This window comes from Melospiza georgiana, chromosome 15, assembly GCF_028018845.1.
Source record: "Melospiza georgiana isolate bMelGeo1 chromosome 15, bMelGeo1.pri, whole genome shotgun sequence".
Taxonomy (NCBI): Eukaryota; Metazoa; Chordata; class Aves; order Passeriformes; family Passerellidae; genus Melospiza; species Melospiza georgiana.
In genome coordinates this window covers 16,966,059-16,988,865 of record NC_080444.1, presented here as the reverse complement: position 1 = coordinate 16,988,865, position 22,807 = coordinate 16,966,059, and the positions used below count along the sequence as shown (strand labels likewise).

At 47.2% G+C, this 22,807-nt stretch overlaps 1 protein-coding gene across 5 annotated transcripts in view; it reads right to left on the bottom strand.

Moving 5' to 3' along the window:
• Window positions 1–20,018, bottom strand: part of FBXW11 (F-box and WD repeat domain containing 11) — a 57,953-nt gene extending 37,935 nt beyond the window's left edge. Inside the window, exons 1-4 of one of the 5 annotated variants that reach the window (XM_058034712.1) lie at window positions 19,929–20,018; window positions 11,770–11,849; window positions 9,393–9,498; window positions 4,485–4,586 (exon numbers count right to left, since the gene is read on the bottom strand). In XM_058034712.1, the coding sequence (XP_057890695.1) occupies window positions 4,485–4,535 (51 nt within the window). In that variant the 5' untranslated portion in view covers window positions 4,536–4,586; window positions 9,393–9,498; window positions 11,770–11,849; window positions 19,929–20,018. The remainder of the gene's footprint in view (window positions 1–4,484; window positions 4,587–9,392; window positions 9,499–11,769; window positions 11,850–19,928) is intronic. The other 4 variants (XM_058034713.1, XM_058034715.1, XM_058034711.1 and 1 more) reach the window with 4 other exon arrangements.
• Between the last annotated feature and the right edge of the window lie 2,789 nt (window positions 20,019–22,807).

The following is a 22,807-nucleotide window of genomic DNA, read 5'->3' as shown; positions in this document are numbered from 1 at the left end:
TGGCCAAGCACTGGAGCACCAGGGGAATAAAATGCAATGCTACCCTTTGCAAATGCCTGCAGGATGTGCAACTGCCACCAAACTGAGCTGCTGGATCAGGCCTCAAAATCTGTAACACCCACACTGAGAACTAAAAAAGAAAAGTTATTACAAGAAACTGCTGAAAACAAACCCCAAACTGGTGTCACTTTTCACTGAGAGGAGACTCCAGCCAGAAGGAACCACACTGGAAAGCAGCACTGCTGATTACCAGAGGGAGAACTGGCCATTTTTACCTCAGGTTAAGGAACTGGGGAATCCAGGCCATCCCCCTGCCACACTGCCCCCAGACCCATCATGGGGAGTTTTATTTGCTTCTACACTGCTGGCCTGGGTTTGAAAGCTGTGTCTCTGAAAAGTCTGTTTAAACACAGGGAACAAGCAGAAATATTTCAGATATTGGACAGAACATTCTGTTCCTTTAAAGAAAAGGAATCAAATATGTATTTCTTTTTAATGGAGCTGTTGGACTGTTTCCAAAAAGAAATGGTAACAGTTCCACTGTTTTGAGGCAAAATACCAGAAAACATGTCAAAAAGGTATTTGTAAATGACTTCAGACCCAACAGAAGCAGCAAAACAGTTGTCTGGTTATGACAACCCATTTCAACAGCTACAGAGAGTAACATTTCCAAAGGGATGCAAGCTCCAGAGCAACAGGCCACTCATCATCTCCCATTTGTGATTTCATGCTCTGGAGGAGGAGGTTTGAGCAGAGCCCATCTCCAGCACTCTGCGGTTTTAAGAAAGCTGCATCATGTCTGTGCCTGAATTTGTACTGGAAAAAGAGGATTAAATAGTTTTCATGTTCAATTCTTAGATTTCAACTGCAAGTTTTTCCAACTACACTTTCTGCTGTTGTGCTTCCCTCTGGTATCAGAATAGAAACATCAACAGAAGCTCAAAATTAGTAAAGAAAAACAAACAGAAGCTTAAGCAAGTTAATACTAAATTGTAACATCAATAAATAAAAAAAAAAATAAACTTCCTTCTGAAAACTTCTGTGTTTAAACTGAAAGAAGGGAAACTTATGTTCTATACCCAGCCCAGAGCTCTGAGTGCCACCTCTGGGGATGGGGACTCCATGAAAAGGAAAATGCAGCTCCAGGAGCACCTCTGGAGCTGGACAGGAGGCAAGGATAAAGGACAGGGAAGGCAGAGGTGCTGCCCCAAGCCTCTGAGGACCTGGGAGAATGGGCCTGGAGGAGTCTGACAATGCCACTGCATGAGCTTTATGGTCTGGCCTGTGGAGGAACCAGCTGAGATCTCCCACTGGCAGCTCTGGAAGTGAGACAGTTCTTGTTCCTGCAGGGAATGAACTCTGTCAGAGCTTCCAGGCCACACAGGCCATGGCTGAACACAGAGGCAAAGAAGAGCAGGGCACTGCATGCAATTAAGCTGAAAACTTTTCTGAGAACCCCAAAGACCTTGGGAGGGTGTAAATAAGCCCAACAAAACCTAAGTGGAGTTTTAAAAGAGAGATAAAAATATTTTTTAAAAAACAGAAGTAGAAGAAAGGCGTAACTGAAGGCAGGGAAGAAACTTGGTGGGGCAGTGTTTGGTTACTGGGTTAATTTCATTTATATCTCTCTAATAATTCATTTCCCAAGACTTATTTCATCACCTCCTACATTATGCAATAATTCAAAGTGATGCCTGGGCTCTTATCTTCTGTTGCTTAATGAGCAGTGCTCACACCACACTGGAGATGTTTACTCACAGAGCCCAGAGCCCTGCCTGTCTCTGCCTGGCAGCCCTGCTGGAGCCACTTCCCAAAGCAGCAGCACAAAACACTCCAAAAATCCCTGCTGAGCTCCAAGGATGGAGCCATGCAAGGTGCTGCATCCACAGGGCTGCATCACACACCTGCTAACAAGTTTCTCTAACAAGAACCAGTTTCTCTAAAGACCTAAACAAGAATTTTGGTTTTAATCTTGCAGAGAAATCCATATCAAAGCAAATGAGAACAGGAGCTACTGGATACCAGTGTGTTCATGTACAAAAACATCATTAAAGGTAACTAAGCAGTTAAAAATAAGGCCTTGCAGCAGTTTCAAGTATTATGAACTTAATATGTACTTCTCCATGCAACAGAAACAAGTGTTAAGTGTCAGGGACTGCATTTCCTAATAATACCAATTAAACCAAAAGCCAGTGTAGATGAGAAGAAACCTCAAGTACCACAAACAGGAATAATTTTTTTTTTTAAATAAATGACCTGTTTCTCTTCTGCATTCACTAACAGCTCACAGAATACAGAAAGCAAATATTTCTCCAGTAAAGTGCAAGGTTTAAAATACTAAGGTTTAAAACACTGTGAGGGTATTTTACTGCATGAGGAAAAGCACAGAATACACACCCAGACTGAGAACTGGAGCACCTCCCCATCAGAGGGGATTTACTCAAATGCTACAGCTTGATTTTAACCAGCTTTGTTAGGTTTGATGATTGTTAACAACCTCCCAGAAAGGCAGAACAAGCCCAATCCTGCTTTCTTCCCTTAGGTGGACGGCAGGTGACTGCTGAACCCTGAAGGTCTGACAAACCCCCAGGACTGAGCAAGAGCTTCCTGCAGAGATTCTCCAAGGCTCCAGACTGCTCTTCCCCCTTTCTGGCCTGCTCACTGGTTACTCTGCACACGCCACACACAGCACTAACAATCCCAGGTAACTTCTGGCAATCACCAAGAGCTTCTGTATTTCTCTTCCAGCACTTCCTATTCATCATTTCACTCCAACCAATGTGTGCTGCAGAACCAAGAGCTCCTGCTACCTGTGCCCCACCTGATTTCTGTGTGGGCTTAAGAGTTCAGGAAGCTATGAAGGGCAAGTCACAGTGCCAAAAATAATAAATGGGGAAAGCAGCTGGTGTCACTTTTGCTTCCAAGTTCCCCTTACAACATCACTGACTCACACACCCAAAAGGAGAACTTTTTTTAAAAAAATAATCCTTCACAGACACTTCCAAAAGTCTCAAAGCCTCTTCTGGTTGCAGCTCTACAGAACAATCAAACCTTAATAAAAAGAAAAAGTCTTTATTTTGGCACAATGTTTCACTGAACCATGGAATATCCTGAGCTGGAAGGGACCCACAAGGATCAGCAAAGTCCAACTCCCAGTCCTGCAGACACCCCAACAATCCCACCCTGTCAAAATTAGAAGTAGCTTGTGATTATTGCCAAGACAGACACCAAGCCTCTGGGACTCTGCCCTAGCATGACTGTAGGCACTCCTCTATAAGCAATGATTTGGCCATGAGACTCTTCATTTCTGTAAAACTGAATTACCCATCTAGGAGTTTGTCTTGGACGTCAGTGTTTGTCCTTTCTTTGAATACTATTTCAAAATTGGAAACGTAAAGCATTCAAATGGAAAAACAGATTTGTATTTTAACAAAAATTTTGAAGGAATTTCTGATTCTGAAATTCACATTTGCTGAATTTCAAGTGGCCACATTTTGCAGGTGAGAAATTTTAAAATAACTGGTTACTCTCTAAGGTAAGACACTGATGTTCTCCAGTGGCTGACCTCAAATGGAGTGACACAATTGTTCATTTTCATTCACAAAAAACCAATTTCTTTTAACTACTCATTTTATACACATGAAAGACTTGAACCACTGAATGATGCTCTTATGCAAACAGACTAATGTTAAATAATCCTTGTTTTCTGCTAAAAAAAATGTTACACTCAGAAACACTTTGGGAGGTGCCACACAGTTACTACACACATTCAGCATTTCCTTCCAAGGTAAATACCCTGGGAAAAATTGTTAACTGGTCCCCAAAGTTCCCTTTTTATCATTTTACATCCCTCCCAAACCAATGAAGCAGCAATTCCCCATCTATAAGTTATGCAGGCTTAGCTCCAAGAGTTTACTAGAAGAAAAACAACAGACAACTTAGGATTTAGTGGTTTTCTATGCAGACTAACCCCCCACCCCCATCCCTCACTTCTAAGAAGTTAAAAAACTGAGTTAACAGGGCAACCCAAAGAGCCCAGGACTCCATGCTCACTATTCTCTGTTCAAACACGTGCAAAGACTAAGGTAAGGCTACACCCAGGCCCACGCTTAGGAGCAAATAAAAAGTTTTTCCTTTCTAAATTCAATCACACAAATATCACAGGCTGGTCAGTTCATTAACAGCAAAGCTCATTACGTTATTTTTAAGTTAAAAGAGAAAGCAAAAGGTAGCAGGCAACATGCAGAACTATGCTACTGATATCACAACGTCAGTAAACAGGCAATAAAACACAACAGCTCCCCCCAGCCCTGCTGCACAGAAAGCCCTTAAAGAGTCACTCCTACAATGCAGTTCAGTAGAAGATTTCAGAAAAGGATGCACAAAAAACATTTAGCAGACTAAACAATTCGATTAAACAGAGTCCTGAGAGTTTAACACAAGTTCAACAGCATAACATTTACAACAAGAAAGAAGAAAGGCACCTGGAGACATCTGACACTGGGCATGCTCTGCAGGCATCTCAGTGCGCACATGCTCTCTACCAGGTTGGAGCAGCCTAGCCACAAAGACCTTGGCACAGAACACTGCAGGGTGACAAAAAGGAAGGAAGAGAAGAAGCAGTTAGATGCCACAACAAATCACTCAAGGCAGGCAACTCATTAGTATGTTAACGTGGGTACTTATCTATGTTATTTCTACATTCACCATAGTTAGTGCCAGGGGTGAAACAGCCACTGAAGGTGCTGTGCAGCCATCAAGGACCAGCCACCCCTCTGGCCTGCCCAGAACCAGCCACCCCTCTGGCCTGTCCCACCCCTCTGGCCTGAGCTCCTTCTCCCCCTCTGTAACCCCTTCAGTGCCTTCAGTGCCCAGCTGAATGCTTTCACTGACTCCCAGCAGCAGGAGAGCTCAGTTCACCCACACTGCTGCCCACAGCAGAGCTTTCAGGGCAGAGCCCCCACCCAGCAACCCAGCCTGGCCAAAATCCCTGCCCAGCTGTGCCCTGCACAGTGCCCTGGGGACAGGAGGTGCCATTGGGGTGGCAAGACTTCAGAATCCACCTGGAGGAGCTTTGGGAATTAAGGTTTGGCACTCCCCAGTGTCTCAGCTTTCTCAAACAAACTGTGGTTCTTTATTCAACCCGACAATGGGAGCACATTTTAGAGAGGAACCACACTTAACTGAGTTCACATTACATGACCAAGCTCTGCTTAATCAAGGAATCCTAATGACCTGGGGAAAAATGTTGGAATTATAGTTGAAGATATCCTAAAGCCAAATCATCCCTTGGCTACGTTTACTGCTCTTCCTGCCACCCAAGCTTAACTACCAAATTCCCCACATGAGAAGTAGGAAAAGTTTGGAGAAAGCTGAAGAAATTTGATGCAGACAGACTCCCCAAAATTTCTGTAGCTCCCCAATATTATTTCCCAGTTCTTTTTAAGGACAGAGCAGTACATACCCCAGATGAAGTTAGGGAAAAGGATTCAATTTCTCAGCATCAAGCAGAGCACAAACCCAGCTGCAATATTTGGCACAGACTGAGCTTTCACTATTTTCCACACAGGCTTCCAATTTAGTTACAATGGACACCAAAACTTTGAAAGAAAAGCCCCACACAGGTCAAAGCTGAAAGTGGAATAACTGCAGGTGAAGCCTCATGGAAAGCAGTTTGTGCCAGGATCAAGGAGGGGGAGAGAGCCCAGAGCACCTGAAGGCTAAAAAACTTTTTTTTTTGTTTCATATCTTATGGATAAAACAAAAGGAAGACTCATATTTTCATCTCCATGCCAAGGAGAGAAATTACAGCAAAACCAGCAAAATAATGGCCCTAGCAGCACCAAAAGACCTTGAATTTCCCTCTTACCCAGCAGGAAGGTGCTGATTCCACAGGGACATCCTGTGCTGGGCACTTGGAATGGCAAGAGAGGGAGCATATCTCTTATGGACAGGGGTAAAAATAGTCATATCTATGTTTTATTGTATTATTCTTTCATTAATAGCAAAACAAATCCATAGTTTTCAATTACTAAAAGGTTTTAAAAGATTATTTAACGTTTATAGAGAAATGGGATTTAGCTTTAAAGTAATTACTCCACTATATCTGTCATTATTTTGCATTACTTAACTTTGACATGTCCTTGCATTAACATTGGAAAATTAGTTCCCAGGACACTTCTAAGACAGACAATCAGTGACAACAGGGAAACTACCTTAACTTCAAGAAGACACCAAAAAAAAAATGACTTTCATATTTTCAAAAAAGATGGGATGTACTGTTAAAACCCACTGATTGAAGATACACATTTTATAGGTCTGTTTCTCAAAAATGAGTGTGTAATTCAAGAAACTCCCTTTCCAATTCATTTTGTTCTTTGTTCCCATTTAGGAAAATACCTTCATCATGGTTCTGCAACACTGAACCAGCAAAATTCAGGGTATTTCTGCAGGTGTTGATTAAAGCCCAAAAACATTTTTAAACATCCAGGCCTGATTTAAAAAGTCACTTTGCTCATGTGACTTTATAAAAGTCACTGATAAAAACCACAGCAAACTCCTCTCCTGAGATGTTCAGATGAGGTGTACAAAGCTGAGGATAATGTTTATAATGAATCTACACCTGTAGATTATAAACCAAAAGTCACTGGTTTAGAGGTTATCATGTGGGGGAGTTTAGGAACTACTCTAGCTAAATAAATTGAATTTTAACTGCTTAAGACAAAAATGGGTAGGTTGAGAACACTTTTTAAATTTAATTCAAAATGCATTAGACACTGAGGCCATTTCCATGCCAAGGTTAAGCCACACAAAACCCTTTTCACAGCATTATGAAACTGCATGAAAGGCTTTACAAAAACCTCCCTGGACACTCAGCTGCAGCACTGCTATTGCACAATGCTGTAAATTAAATATTGTGTCCCACTTCACACCAAAACAGCAACGTGCAAATATTTGTGTGCTTCCCTGACATGCTATTGCCTGACCTGTGATGAATAAAAGCTTAACAGGGTTCCAAAGGCTTCACTTTGCACTGGCCCTTCTCTCACCAGGAGCCCAGGGAGGGGCAGCACTGTTTAACACAGCCTGGGAAGGGGAAAGTGCCAGTGGCCAACAGGCACAGAACTGAATGAGAACAGAACTGCACAGGTGAGGGTAAACAAACTCAGATTTTAAGGAATAAGGTAATCAGCAATGCAGAGCTTTAAGTGCCTCGCATTGTGAGGGGAGGGGATCACCTGGAGGTTCTATCTGAGAGCTGAGAGGGCTCTGAGCCCCAGGGCAAGGCAGGAACAGACACAAACTCTCATTCTGATCACTTCAATGCCTTGGGCTTGCAAAGATTCCTACTTTAATTTTATTATGAGACGACTGCTGCTAATTCCAGACACAAAGAACTGCTTTGGTGGTCTAGCCCCAGGAATTACGTTTCAAGCTTTACATTTCAATCTTAAATCTCAAACTGAAGCAGCCTATACAAAATGCTGCATTCCCAGAGAAACCTGTAAATCCTCAGTAAAAAGGGGAGATGCTTCAATGTCTTTAAAACTCCAATGTTAAGAACTTCTTATATTAATTAAGCACACAGCAGTGTGCATCCAACAAACCAACTTTGTAGCTGGGAACTTTTGGATGGAGGTATAAAAAACACCTCCTCAGGCCCTGAACTATCCTATCTTAAAGTTTTCCTTCACTCTGGACTTCTCCCAGGTTACAGCATGGCCTGGTTAAAGCAGTGTAACATGCCCAGAAATCATTTCCCTCGGAGCACCTGATACTGTCACACAGAAATCCTCACAATTTTGTATCCCTTAAAAAACCTCACACATTTATCCTCTAAAGCCCTTTAAACTGCCCAAGAAATGCCTATAGCCTGTGTTTCTGATGGAATTAGAACACCTTTGCAACCCAGGCATGGCAATATTGCAGCGTCATAACTAAGAATGACAACATTTACATAACCCAGACTTATGCTGCAAGTTTTATAAAATATTAAAAATATGACCTCGAAATTTTTCACTGCATTCATTTTATTTATACAAGATAATTCAGAGAATCCAAATTTATTGGGAAATTCCAGTCTTAAGGAAAAAATATGCAAAAAAGGTACAACCAAATAACCTCAGCCTTCACTGTCAATTATTTTGAGATTTTTAGCAATAAGAAATTCACATGCTACTCAGCAATGGTGACTTCCTGGTTAGTTTACTTTGGCCTGGACCAACACAATTGGTATTTATTTCCACCAACACTTAATATTGATAATTTTATGGGTAAGTGGTGCTAATTAAACCCCTCTCCATGGCTGGGGGCTCAGTTTAATGCAGCCCAAGAGGTGCTCTGAAAAGCCAACTTGGATTTGAGGGCAGTCTGACAGTCTGAGAAAGCCTTATGCTCCCACCTCCAACTTAATGGCAAGCTCAGATCTCCTCAAAAATCAGCATTAACCACACTAAGACATAAAAAACATGAGCAGTAACACTGTTTCAAGGCCTTCATTATTATTTTACACTCGGCAGGAACAGCAGCCAAGTCCAACTCCCTCCCGGTTTGCAGGCTGGGATTTCCTCCAGATCTTACCTGGTGCTTTTCCTGTTCAGGCTTCAAACAGTGCCAGGCAGAGCAGTGGTGAAGCCCTGGGCTGGGATTGAGTGTGCACAGGTGGGAGCAGAACATCCGAGGGTGTGTGTGAACGCTGGGTGGGACATGCAGGGGGACACAGCTTCCCCAGGGCCAGCCGGGCTGGCAGGGACACCCCTGCACAGCTCTGGGGCACCACCAGCAGCACTCTGACTGCTGCTGTGCCACCCCCAGCCAGGCTGTGCCCGGGGAGGTGCCCTGTGCTCCACACGGCTCTGGTGCCACCACATCACTGCCAGGGCAGCCCCACTGGGCCTGGGCATTCCGAAGGCTGTTGGAGCACCATCCATACAACACATTTCCACACTCAGGGAGTTTTACATTCCAGTCCAGCAATCTGCTTCAATTTCAGCAGAACTGGATTCCCAGGTCAACAAAGTTGTTTCAGACGTAATTTACTCTTGCATTTATTTCTCTCTTTCCATGCAAAAATTAATTTCTCAAAAATAAATACCCACAGAGTGGAAAACTAATTTTAACTTGTGATTTTTTTTTTATTATTCTGTTATTAGATCATTCTAAAAAAAATTAGGTAACCAATAGCTGAGTCACAGTGCCATTAGGAAAATCAATTTAGCCAAATCATTGCCATTCACAATAGTTTTTTAAACTGCTCAATGGAATAACCTTCCAACAGCCATTCAAGATCTGCACATAAGCTCTTGCATTGCGGGAAAAACACTAAGTGAGGAATCAGGAAATTGAAAGCAAGACAAGGGAAAAGAATTGATGAGAGAAATTCTCCTTATTACCACAGCGATGCTCTAGATAGGACACTGAATTCACAGGAGGCTGATGGAGAACGCTGTCCCACTCTGCTCCTGAAGATCAAAGTGTGTTTGCTACACACAGTCAATGCTACAAAAGGAATATGGGTTCAGTGGAGAGAAGATTAAATGCTTTCTTTGAATAGAATAACCACCTTACTCCATTATAATTTATTAATCAGGATAAGACTCATGAGATGCAGCAGTTCGTTTTCAAGAAGATACAAAGGACTGGGAAAAAATCCTAAGATGTTTGCATAAGCCACTCTGAACATTACTGAAATAATCTCAATTTTCCAAAATACACAGCATTTAGATTAGCCCTTGCCTCCTTCATGTACATACACCCACCTCCCACAGCTGTATGATACACCTTTCTGCACTAATCCCCTGTGTTACACTAAAAAGGCCATTTCTAAAACAAAACCCTTTCTTCTGCTCTCCTGCAGCAGAACAGGGACTTGCAGACATCTCCAACCAGCAGCTCAGGGCAAATCCTGAGTGGGCACCACAGACCCAGCACTGCCCATCACACAGGAGAAACTTGCAGGGTGTCAAACACAGAAAAACACGGCTGAAACTTGTCTAACATGTTAAAAGCTGTCTCAGACCCTTAGGCTCTCAAGGCTGAGGCCTAACAGAGCTGACAATAAATCCCAGGACAGCCAAGGAGGGGAGAAACACTCAAGTTCTGATGCCTGTGGAGGCTGGGCTGCCAGAACAACCCAGGACTGCACAGGAACAGTGCCACAGCTCTGAGAGTGCCTCACAGGGCACTTGCTGAAATGCAACATTCAAAACACAGGCAAGAGCAAAGCCTCCAACCTGATCAGCTCAACTCCTGCCTCTGAAGGGCTGGCTGATGTTTCCAAAAGTTAAGCAATATTAAATAACATTGAGGATCTTGATCAACAGGAGCACTCAATTATGCTTCCTCTTTTTTTTTTTCCCTGCTCAGTGTATTTTAAATTATTTCCTCTTTTCAGTTTTCATCACTAAATATGCCAAGTTTGCTTCTGCCTCCCTGTTCTCTAGTTTTTAGAAAAGGGCACACCCTGAACAGCAAATATTCCATAGAAAGACACTATTTCACAATTTTAACTCCAAATTGAGTCTGATGGCTCTGTGGAACAAATTCAATTTGATACTAGATGAGAATGCAAGAAATGTGTCAGTCTAAGGTTAATAAGTATTTCCCCTACATTCTCCCTCTGGTTTATTTAAGAGTCACACTAAAACAGACTTCTCCACCCTAACCAAATAAAATTCAACTACACTAAAAATCAAACCAGGAAACCTTTGCACAAGTAATTAATTATAAATGTATTTATCGATTAAATTCAAATATAACTTTGGCACAAAATACCACACCAGGAAAACAAATGCAGAATTCAAACCATGCATGAGATCAACAGCACGTACAGAGTTTCTGCTACAGCAGGTTAAATACAGAGGCTCCCCATTCACTCAGTAACTCCTACAAAGGAGAACACGCAAAGGCTGAGCATTACTGCTCTTACTGCCCACAGGAATCCAGGCACACTGCTTCACAGTGACTGCAGAAATAAATTGCCAAGTCCATCAAAGCACCAACTTACAGTAAAGCTGGGCACTGGGAGGTGCAGCTCTCCCGTTCACACCAGATATGATACTGAACACACATAATTTTCTTTTCCTGCCAGCCAAGGACCCAGCTTGCCTTCCTGAGGCACACAAATCATCTCTAGGACAACCTTCTGTAGGCATCCCAAATCTCAGAGGAATGTGACTCCAAGTACAATGGCTCACCCCTACTCTGAAATAAACCCAGTGTCACTGTGAGACTTCTCGTGCCACCCCTGCCCTACACCTGTCCCAAACAGCTGAGGCCAAACCTTCACACTGACAGCTCAGGAAGGGTTTAGGACACTGACTCTAAGAATTTCAAATGGCATTCAGCAGGAAAAGCTACAGGAAATTGTCCTAGGAGTAACCAGAGAAGTTCTCTGCAGTTGTGATGGATCCATCAGGACAGGGCCTGAACTCAGAGCTGGGACCTCCCTGAACTGCACAGGGAGCCCGGGACAGTCACTGACAAGGCTGCTCTCCCCTTCCAGACACAGGATGTGGCAGCCAATGGCTCTGTGCCCGCTCCTGCCCACACAGAAGTTCACCTCGTGCTCCCAGCCCGCTGCTCCACAGCAGACTGGCCATTCCCTCCAGTTCTGCTCCTGCACCTCTTGGCCATGCCCTGACCCAGCTCAGCAGCTGATTCCCTGTGCCCTAACACCTGGGGACATGAAGCAGTTAAAGCAGGGACTGAATGTGCGGACAAACTCATCTAAGCAGAAGCAGCAAGATATAGTACAGGGTGACTTCTTACCTGAAACTTTGTTTCTGGGCTTCAGATCCACCAATCCAGAATGAAAGGGGATTCGAATGGGTTTTCCTTCTCAGACTTGTCTGTTAAAAGAGAGCAGCCAATCATCTTCAGCTTGGTGTATCTACTTCTTTCTTGAACGAAATCCCAATTACTGCTAATGCTGTTAGAGAAAGGCAGCCCAGGCACCTGCCCAGCCCGGGACCGACTACGTTAGTGGGGTCGTCGGATTGGTGGATCTAAGACAGAGAAACGCATTTACAGACAAGAAACTGCTCCTTCCCTTACCCTGGGTCACCCCAACAAGTGGTTTTGGGTACAGCTCACTTTGCTAAGATTAAGGAAGATGAGAAGAAGCTACAAGGCAAATAAAGCCAAGTCCTAAAGCCTCAACCAGCAGCTCACACCTCGCAGGCCTGCTCCAGGAACACAGGTTTGCACGACAGCTCAATGAGGTTCTCCTGGTCTGCCATAAACATCCTCTAAAGCACTTCACTGCAATGATTATTTCCCTGTTTCCAGGCTCAAAATGACCTCGTTTGCCTTACACATCTGCAGCACAAAGATGGAGTTGTCAAGACACTCCTGATGGGAACACAGCACTGTATTCAGTACATCTGCAGTACTGCTGTGTCTCTGGAAAACAATCTAGAGCCAGAAGAGAGTAAGACACTGTACACCACTCCTGAGACAAGTCACCTCTTGCTAAGCAGGGAGATAAAAGGCCTCCAGCCAGTCCTGCCAGCAGCACAGTGAGAGTGTGACTACTTTAAAGCAGCCAGAAAGTGACACCTCAGAGAAGATGGGGTCTGCAGAAAACTCATACTCCACATGCAACAGAAAGCTCAGCCTGCAGAGACCAAACCATGCAACCTCCACCAAGAGCTTCAAAAACTTCAGGCCACGTCCTATGGAGCTTCCCCCACCAGCAGTGAGAACAAAATGCTGCAACATCCCCAGAGGAACACATCCCCACCACCTCTCACCCTCTCTGCTCTGCAGCCCCTCCAGAGCTGAACCTCAGCCTCCACTGCTGCGCCCCACACCTCGAGCTCCAGCAACTCACAGAAGGGTGGAAAAAATGCCACTGTCTCCAGCTGTGCCAGGAAACCATCTCCATGAGGGCAGGACTGTCCTGACTGCCCACAGCTCATAAAGAAAGGAGCATCTTCCTGGTGGGGTGGTTTCCTGCTCCCAGGCACAGAGGCAGCAGTCCCAGGGCAGCGTTTCAAGGACAAAGCAGCACTGTGGGGCCACCACCATGTCCAATGTATGATGCTTAAGGCTGCCAAGGAAAGTGCTAGGATGTCAAGGCATATGACTCAGAATTTTCAGAGTACAATATAGCTCAGCAAGAAGCCAGCTATCAAATTATATAAATGCACTGATCTGCCAAGTCACTGCAGAGCCAGCAGGGTGCTGGAAGGAGAGGCACTTCTCCAGGAAGCCAAACCTTAACATTATTTGCAAGTGTAACAGCACAGGTCTGATTTTTGTCTCCAGAAGGCCTGGCGTGCTGGAGACAGCCTGAATAACAAGTTTCCCTGGCTAGTCCTTCCCTGCCCTAAGAGAATTGCCAATGAGATTCTCTATCAAGTCCAAGCTGGAACTTACTAAGCTTGGCAAATTCTGAGTATAGATTTTCAAAGAGACTTAGGTATTTTTGTCTGAAAATCAAAAACTGGTTTCACTGCAAAGGTTGGAAGACTTGAAAACAGCCCCATCATGCAAACCATGCTGAAATACACAAGCTCACACCCCTCAAAAAGGCAAACAGTGCACATTGGCACAACTTTTGTACCAAAACTCCACATTCAAGAACTCAACAGAATGAAACTCAGAGCAAACTTGTAACACTGAATATATATATTTTTATATATATATAGTGATTCTCCTCTTCTCCTCTAAGTCAATGAGTAAACCAAAATTCTGTACTGTTGCCAACAGCTTGAAGTTGACCCAAAAAGCTTTTTTTGTCATTTTACCCAGAAAACACATCACTCCCTATTCCTAGCAAGTGGGTCCCTACCTACATCTTACAAATTTCCATCTGTATTCATCCTACAAATGGGCCCAGGAAGCTGAACTACTCTTTGATCCCACACAAAACTGTTAATTTCCTGGGGTGGAAGTACAAGGATGCAAGTCCTGCGGGGATGTGGATTAATAAAGCACCAAAGAAACAACGTGCCTTCAAATGTTCCCACTGTTAATTCAGCCTGCATGGGGAGCAAATTGAGTTTTCAGAAAGAGTCAATGCTTTTCGTTGCTACAACACCAATGGCATTGCGTTATTTTTGCATTATCTGCTCTTGGTCATGCATTGCTCATATTGGGAAATGTGTGGAAGTGGTACAGGAAAACGGAGTAGGCTGTCAGATGTCACACCACTGAGCTCATAAATACATCAATAAACTGGGGAAGGAAGGGAATTTCCAGAAAAAGTGGATTTTGTGTGAATAATGGTGCCATAAAAATCAAACCACGAAATCAGATTATGTAACAACATAAACAGTGGCATCCGTATACAGAAGACATCGCCCAAGGAAAAAGCTAGAAGGAAAGAATTGTTATCCATCAGCATTAATTTAAACAACTCAGTCAATATTCTCATTTCCCTTCAATTCATTTTCTGCCCTGCAACAAAAAAAAATTCCTCGTCACGGAGCAGCCCTCTCACAAGCACGGCCTCTTGTTCTCTCCCACACATCATTCCTCTCGCATTGGCACATTTGCTAAAACATCCATTTCATCTGAAAGCCATCAGCAATCTCCCTGAGCACGCTGCTGCACGAGCACTCCAGGCTGGGCAACTGGAAATGCCAAAGCAGCAGCGACCTCTAAACCGCGAGGCAACAAAGCCAGCACACCCCGAGACACGCGGCCAGCTGATTTAACAAGCAGCAGAGGTGGTTTACAAAGCATGAAATGAAAAGCTACATCCGTCTTTCAAAGAACACTCCCAGGTCTCTCTGAGGGTACAGCTTGTAACAAGGCAGGTTGTTTTGCTGTGATGCTGCTCACGACACTCCTCAGTGACCCAAATCTTAGCAGTGCTCAAAGCTCAGTATCCTGAGGGACACAGCCGGCACTGTCTGACACACACCAAAGGCAGATGGGCTTTTCATCAAAGCAGCAGCCCCAGAGCACTTCAGAGAGGGCAGCTGCACCCACAGCAGCTGCTGCAGAGACAGGATTTCCTTCCACACGGACTCCTGGGCAGGGATTCACTCTGGGAGCTGCCAGCCCCGGGGCAGAGCTCTGGGGCAGCCCCTGGAGCTGAGAGCTGCCCGGTCACACTGCCCAGGTGAGCCCTGCACAGGCTGAGAGCTGCCCCATCACACTGCCCAGGTGAGCCCTGCACAGGCTGAGAGCTGCCCGGTCACACTGCCCAGGTGAGCCCTGCACAGGCTGAGAGCTGCCCGGTCACACTGCCCAGGTGAGCCCTGCACAGGCTGAGAGCTGCCCGGTCACACTGCCCAGGTGAGCCCTGCACGTGCTCCAGACTGCAGGAACTTCTCTGCTCAGCACCAGGCAGAGCCTGGACAACTTTGTTATGTTAGAAAATGTAACTGCAATGTGAAGTGAGAAATCTGAGTCTGGAATGAGATTTAAAAAGCCTCTGGTTAAACACCAGGGCTTAGTCTCCCCAGTAATTGGTAACTTCCTTTCATTAAGAACCAAAAGCAATTTCGTTTCAGAAGTTCCCCCACAACTGGCACATCTGCAGCTTTCCTCCACCTGAATTATCTGATGGCTACTGCCACCATCACCAGAAACCTCAGATAACTTTACACACTTCTGCATCTCTATAACCTCCTTCTCTCTGCCACCTCATTTCCCCAATCAGGCCACTGCTCCAGCTAACCCTACCAAAAGATAAAGCTTTCCACACTCCTTGGTCCACTTCCCTCCTTTCACCACTCTGCTGGCTCTGAGTGCAGTTGCCTTGCTCTAATTCATGTTCTTAAGCTCGTCCTTCCCATTTTCTGCACTGCTGCCAAAGTCACAGCAATCTCTTCTCTTCAGATTTGCATCCTTCCTCTGCAAGGCACTCCCTGAAACAGGACTGTCATTCTGAGAGCCTGGCAGCAGCACAGACCTCACATCCCCTGCCCCAAGGCTGTGCCTTCCTCAAATCCATCCCACCAGCACCTCTTTAGCTGTATGCTCCAACCATTGCTGATTTCCCCACGTACAAAACCCTGCATGCTTTATTGCCCAACGTGCAGCTCTCAGCTCTGCTCATTTAGCTACTGAAGATTAAAAAAAGATGCCAGCAAAGCAAACAGATTGTTATCCTGCTGAAGAAAGCACATCCAAGTTACACACAGGTTTACAAATACTTTACTAACACTCCATCTACTCCCAGGCTTCAATGAAGAACCAGTCACATTTCAGCTAGAACAGGATCTCCTTTGTTTCAGCTGCAAAGATGATCACTGTCTGTGTCGCTACAAAAGTCAACTCTTTGAAGGGTTCCTCCAAGAGTATGTGAAAAACAAATCCCACAAATCCAACTGCCTGCTTAGCTTGCAATGACTGAGACAGGGAAGGAAAAAGCCAGAGCACTGCAGCCCTACTGAGATATATACACAGCAGCTGTATTTTAGAATGTTGGGATTTATTTTGCACTTTAGCTTTAAACAGTCTGGGGGCACAACCATCTCCAGTTGCAGTGACCCAAGGAAGTTCAGGTAGCCCTGGAGTGATTTACAGCAGGAGCTGCTGCTGCTCAGGCCTGTGTGAAACACTTCCTTCCCAGGCTGGTGCCTTTGAACTGAACACCTCCACCTCACATCCAAGTCCTACCAGGAGAAACAAAGAGTTTTTGCAAGATATTAAATTATAATTCTTCGTTTATTATTTACCAAGGTACTTAAACACTGGATGCTTTTAGGAGAGCCAGAGAGAGGCATTCTAGACACTGAAGGCCATTTGTTAGGAAGATTATTTCCATATATACAACTTCAAGATACAAATGACAGCAGTGTGAACAAGTGCTTGCCCATTTTATTGCCAGGCATGGCCTTCCCCAAACCTTTTCATGCTCCTACCACAGAGCAGTGAGTGCTGAATTTAACAGGGACCTGTGTTTGGAGAGCAGCTTGGGCAGCAAGGCCACAGTGGAACATGAGGGGCACAAGCTCAGTGAGTGGGAGAATTTCCACACATCTGGATTCCTGCTCAGGAGCCATCTCCCATGGGTGGCTGGTAGGTACAGAGCCTGGGAGCAGCAGATTTATTTTATTTATTCCACATCTCATGGTGCACACAGTTCCCCCCACAAATGTATAAAAAGCCCCCCAAACTACTCCCCACACTGATGTATTCGGTTACAACCACCTCAGTACAAGCTAAGCAGCTAACCCTCCCACAGTGTGAAAGCTGCTGGTAACACTAAATAACAATTATGGGAAGGGTCCTGGGCAAATGAAGAACACAAGGCTTTCAGCAGATATTGAAGGTAAATGCAAATCACAGGGTTGGTACAACTGAACACGGATTTTATACACAACTCAGATCTGCAGGCAACAAAACTTATTTCACAAAGCATTGCAGTTGGTTCCTTAAAAGAGCAAAAAGGTCACAGTTATCTAATTTCACTGAGAAAACCAAAACCAGGGGCAGAAAGAGCCCTTTCAGTGAGTGTCCCTCCATCTGTTCTGGATTACCTGCTCACACCCAGCATTTCCCTGAGCCCACAGTGAACCCTGCCAGACACCAGGAGCTCAGCCTGGGCAGCCCCAGCCACCCCTGGGGATGCCACCCCTACAGGTGGGCACCACTCAACACTCATCCCCTGGCAGTGACTGAGGACACCCACAGAAGCAGCACAGGGCACAGGAAGCCTTCAGCTGTCCTGAGGGACACGGTGGCTTGGAACACCCACTAAAACTTCACACAGCAAATCAAAGTTGTCACTCTGAAACCTTGAAATAGTTCTCTGAGATTCCAGCCTTAAAAATAGAACAGTATTATTTCCATGACTGATTTTCCTTGAAATAAATGCAAATGATCAATCCAGGGAAGGCACAGTTGATGAGTCGAGCAGCATGTTCTCAAACTTCCATGCAATTAACATATTGACACATTATGTTCATCAGAATGATGGTGTATTTGCTCCTCAGAACCTTCAGATCACACTCTGCTCCTGTATTTACTCATTTCTGTATTTACAGATTCATCCCTGGCACTGGAGGGAAGCAATGCAGCAAACCCCATCTCCCTGAGCAAAGAGAGGTATAAAACATCTGCTTTTAGGAATGTGGAACGTTTGAAAGGAGCAGCATCCCCCTAAGCCTGCCAGGGATGATTGGGATGGTCCCAGGTTTGGGATGTTCCCACAGACTGACTCCCACGTTTCCAGATCACACAGAAATCCCCAAAGGGAACTCAGCCCAAACAGCTTCTGCCCTGTGGATTCACACAAATCTCCTGGACAATCTCCCCTGCTGCACCACACCAGAAGGCAAAACCTCCACATCTGCATCCAGCAGTGATCTGCAATGCTTTTAGGGAAACACCTCCACTCAAACACAGGTGATGCTGGGCAAGCCTCTACCAAGGTTAACATTAAATTCAGCTACTAACTACAGTGCAGAGAGCACCATTTTCTCTTGGAAACGACAGAATTAATTGTTCATCTTACTCAATTTTTACATGTATTCATTTCTTGTGAAAGAGAGAAAAGTGTATTTCTAAAACCTCCTACTAGAGACTGAAACTCCTCCAAGCCCCACTGATGTTTGCATGGATTAGCACATTTCCCAGCTCCAGCAAGGGGAGGGTACAACACTCACCAGCAAAAATCCCATTTGCTTCCTCCTGATACAACCTGGCCACAAAGAGGAGAGACTAAAACGGGAGAGCACTTGTGAAAACACAAAGAAGTGGGGGTTTTTGAAAGGTGAGGGAGCCAAACCTTCCAGCTCCAAATGCTATTTGAGCACCTCACAGAACCCAAAGCTGAGGAGTGCTGGTGAGTGTTCCACGGCAGAAAAAAGGCACCAGAGCACACTTCCCACCTCGGGAACTGAGGAGGCATCTCTGGGAGGCTGCTCCTGAGCTCTGCCCGCAGAGCTGCCCAGCCCTGCCGAGGGACTGATGGCTCTGATGTCCCCAGGGCAGGTGTGAGATCACAGACCAGGGCAGGAGGCTCCCTAGGAATGAATTTAAGCCCCTGCCCTCAGTGATCAGTAGAAATAATGAAAGATACACAAAGGTTTTGTAGGTTCCCCTTTTTCTTTTTCATTTTATTTCTGCTTTTTCAGACCAGATGGCACACTTAAAGAAAGTTCATATATTCTGGATCAGGTAGTTTAGCAACAACTCCACGGGCTAAAAAACCCATTTATGTCTCCACTGAACCCAGCTCACCTTCAGAGTGCCTTAAAGGGAAATTATTTGCATTTTGCCCCTCAGTTCTAGAGAACTATATGAAATTTTGTACGTGAGAGCAAATTATGCTTCTGAGAAAAAGCAATTATGTTTATAACTAATAAATTAGAATATTTTACCGATTAGTATTCTCTCTCAACTCCTAACTTAATTTTATTCATGCCTCAAGGCAGTAAAATGAGGGGCCTCCGATATTTGCCCAGAGAGATATAAATTTGTTAATATTTAAAATAAATAATCAACACCTCTTTCTACCGCTCCCACCCGGCTGCCTCTCCATAGCGCGAATTTAGCGGCGTGAGCGTTAATGAGCAGCAGAACCAATACACCAATTAGGTCTCGTTAGGTAATTCCGCGTGTGCCGGAGCGGAGCCGCAGCACCGGTGCGGGGTCTGACCCGCCCCGGGGGCGCGGAGGGGTCCGGCCGGGCCGGGGCCGGATCCCCCGTGGCCGGGGCATTCCGCGTTCGGTTCGTGCCCGGGCCCGGCCCTGCCCGCCGCGGGGTTCACTGCAGTTATTTATTTATTTTCAATGAAACGGAGGCGCTCGTGGCGCCCCGGGCGGGCCGCGGCGGAGGCGGGAGCGAGCGGATCCCCCCGCGGGGACGGCGCGGCCGGGCCGGGGCCGAGCAGGGCCCGCCACAGCCCCCGCAGCGGCGGCGCCGGACCCCGCGGGCCGGGCGCGCCGGCGGGGCCTGAGCCGGGGGGGGGGGGGGGGCGAGAGGGGGCGGGAGGGTGTGCGCGGGGGCCGGGGGGACTCACCATGAGCTCGATGGTCTTGTCCTCGATGACCGAGTCGGGCTCCATCGCGGCGGCGGCCGCTGCGCTCCGCCTGCCCGGCCCAGCCCGGCCCCGCCGCCGCCGCCGCCCCGCGCCCGCCAGGCCCCGCCGCGGCCCGCCCGCCCCCGCCGCGCGCACGCGCACACGCACGCGCGCTGCGGCCGCCGTGATGTCACGGCGCTCGCGGAAAGAGCGGGGACCCGGCCCCGCCCCCCGGGCAGCGCCGCGCTGCTCATTGGGCACCGGCCGCGCGCGGGGGGTGCCGGGAGAGGCGCGCGCCGGAGGGGCGGGGGGGGCCTGAGGGGAACGGGAACGGGAATGGGAACGGGATCGGGAATGGGAATGGGAATGGGAATGGGAATGGAAATGGAAATGGAACGGGAACGGGAATGGGAACGGGAACGGGAACGGGAACGGGAACGGGAATGGGAATGGAAATGGAAATGGAACGGGAACGGGAATGGGAACGGGAACGGGAACGGGAACGGGAATGGGAACGGGAACGGGAACAGGACGGAACAGGAATGGAGCGGGGCGGCAGCGAGCGCCTCCGAGGGGCGGTGGGAGCTCCCGAGGCCTCCTGTCCCGCGCTGCCGGGCGGGCAGAGCCGTGTGGGAGCGGCCCAGGCCGGGTTTGCTGCGGGATCGGGAGCTTGGGAAGCGCCCTTGGGACTCGCCCCTGTGGGCTCCCGCCGTGCCCAGAGCAGCTGGGCTGCCCCTGATCCCTGGCAGTGCCCAAGGCCAGGCTGGACGCTGGGGCTGGAGCAGCCCGGGATGGTGGAAGGTGTCCCTGCCATGGCAGGGGTGGGATGGGATGGGCTTTAGGGTCCCTTCCAGCCCAAAGCAGTCTGGGATTCTGTGGTACATGGACTCAGGAGATGGCTCTGCACGTTGGACTGTTTATTTAATAAACAGTTCTGTTTAACAAGTCCTGATCTGTGCCACTGGGCATTTCCTTGCAGCTGGCCTCAGCCCTTGGCAATGAGCAGCTGATTCAGCCTTTGGGGTCTGGATCCCTCTGGCAAGCTGTGCCTGTGCCACAGGAGCCACGGAGCATCCAGGGGCCAGCCAGGTGCTCTGGGGACCAAGGACACCCAGGCTGCCCTCTGGCCACGGGCAGGGACCAACTGCAGCCACAGGCATTGGAAATTGGAAACAAAACTGTGCTGAGCAGCAGAGTGCTGTGACAGCACAGCACTGGGCTTGCCATGGAAATGGACCTGCAGCTTCCTGCTAAGCATCTTTTTCTGTTACCTGTTCAAATCTCTGCCAAATGGTGAAAGATGGAGGATGAACAAATGGAAATGGTGCAAAGTCCTTTCTCACTGACAGCTCACCTGCTCCACAGGCCAGTGGAGTCAGCAGAAATGTCCTTCATCACTCAAAATCCCTTAGAGCAATACTTATCATGAGGTCTAAACCCTTCTTAGGGCATTTAAAAGGCAAAACAAGAACTGCAAATGCCCTTCCCCATCAAACCCCTGCTGCTGCTCACCTGGGGATAACAAATTGATGTGTTCCCATTTCCATTTGTGGGGACAAAGCCAAACCCAGGGATGCCACTGCCCCAAACCCTCAGGGTGCCCCCAGCAGTGCTGCCCCTCACCCTGGCACCCCTGCCCACACAATGGGTACAGTCCCACTGCAATCCTTCCTCCCCTGGCAGCTGGGCTGGATCCTTCCCATCAGAGCCCCATCAGAGGGAAGGATTGCAGTGGGATTGTACCCATCGTGTAACACCCCCACACAGAGAAAGGTGGGACAAAATCCAGCTCCTTTCTGCTGCCCCTGGCTCTGGACATCGACCAAGGCAGCAGAGATTTGTTTGGGACACCAAAGTCAAAAATCAGCATGTCTCAGTCTAAATATACCCAGGGCAGGGATGTGCTGACAGCACCAGGCTCCCAGTGCTTTCCCAAGCACAGCCTGGTGTTCTGGGGATGGGAAGGATTCCTAGGGCAAAGGAAATGAGGAGAAAATGAAAAAGAGAAGAAAGGAGGGGGGAAACCTTCCATGATTCAGTACAAAGGGTAAATCAGTGTGGCCAGCCCGGCAGTTTGAGGGTTCCTGCAGCACGACAATGGATGTTGCACATCAGGATGGGTCTCACCCTGGCAGGAGATGTCAGATGGAATTGCAGTTCCTGTAATCTGCTCTTAATGGTGTAATAAAAGCAATTCCTATGAGGTGAGAAGGAGAAAAACACAGAAAATAATTAAGGAAAGCATCAAATATTTTGCCTTTAGTGTAGAACACCAAGGAAAGCAGGAGTGGGGATATCAACCCCTGTACCTGTAAATTAAAATTGCTTCTGAAGAAGTCATAATTTAAAACCTCATGAGGACTGAGCAATATGTCTGAGGCATAATAAGATGAAAAACCAGGTTTTGATAAATTAGTTCTGAGATAAAACTCACTGGGAAAGAGTCAGTCCTAGGAGGGGCAGCCGAGGGAGCTGGGAAGGGGCTGGAGCCCCAGGAGGGGCTGAGGGAGCTGGGAAGGGGCTCAGCCTGGAGCAAAGGAGGCTCAGGGGGCCCTTGTGGCTCTGCACAGCTCCTGACAGGAGGGCACAGCCGGGGGGTCGGGCTGTGCTCCAGGGAACAGGGACAGGAGCAGAGGGAACGGCCTCAGGCTGGGCCAGGGCAGGCCCGGGGTGGGCACAGCAGGAATTTCCCCATGGAAAGGGGGCTCGGGGATTGGGAGGGGCTGCCCAGGGGGGTTTGGAGTGCCCATCCCTGGAGGTGTCCCAGGAAGGGCTGGAGGTGGCACTGAGTGCTCTGGGCTGGGGACAAGGAGGGGACCAGGCTCAGCTTGAAGGTTTTTTCCTCCCTAGGGAGGTTTTTTCCTCCCTAATGTTTCCAT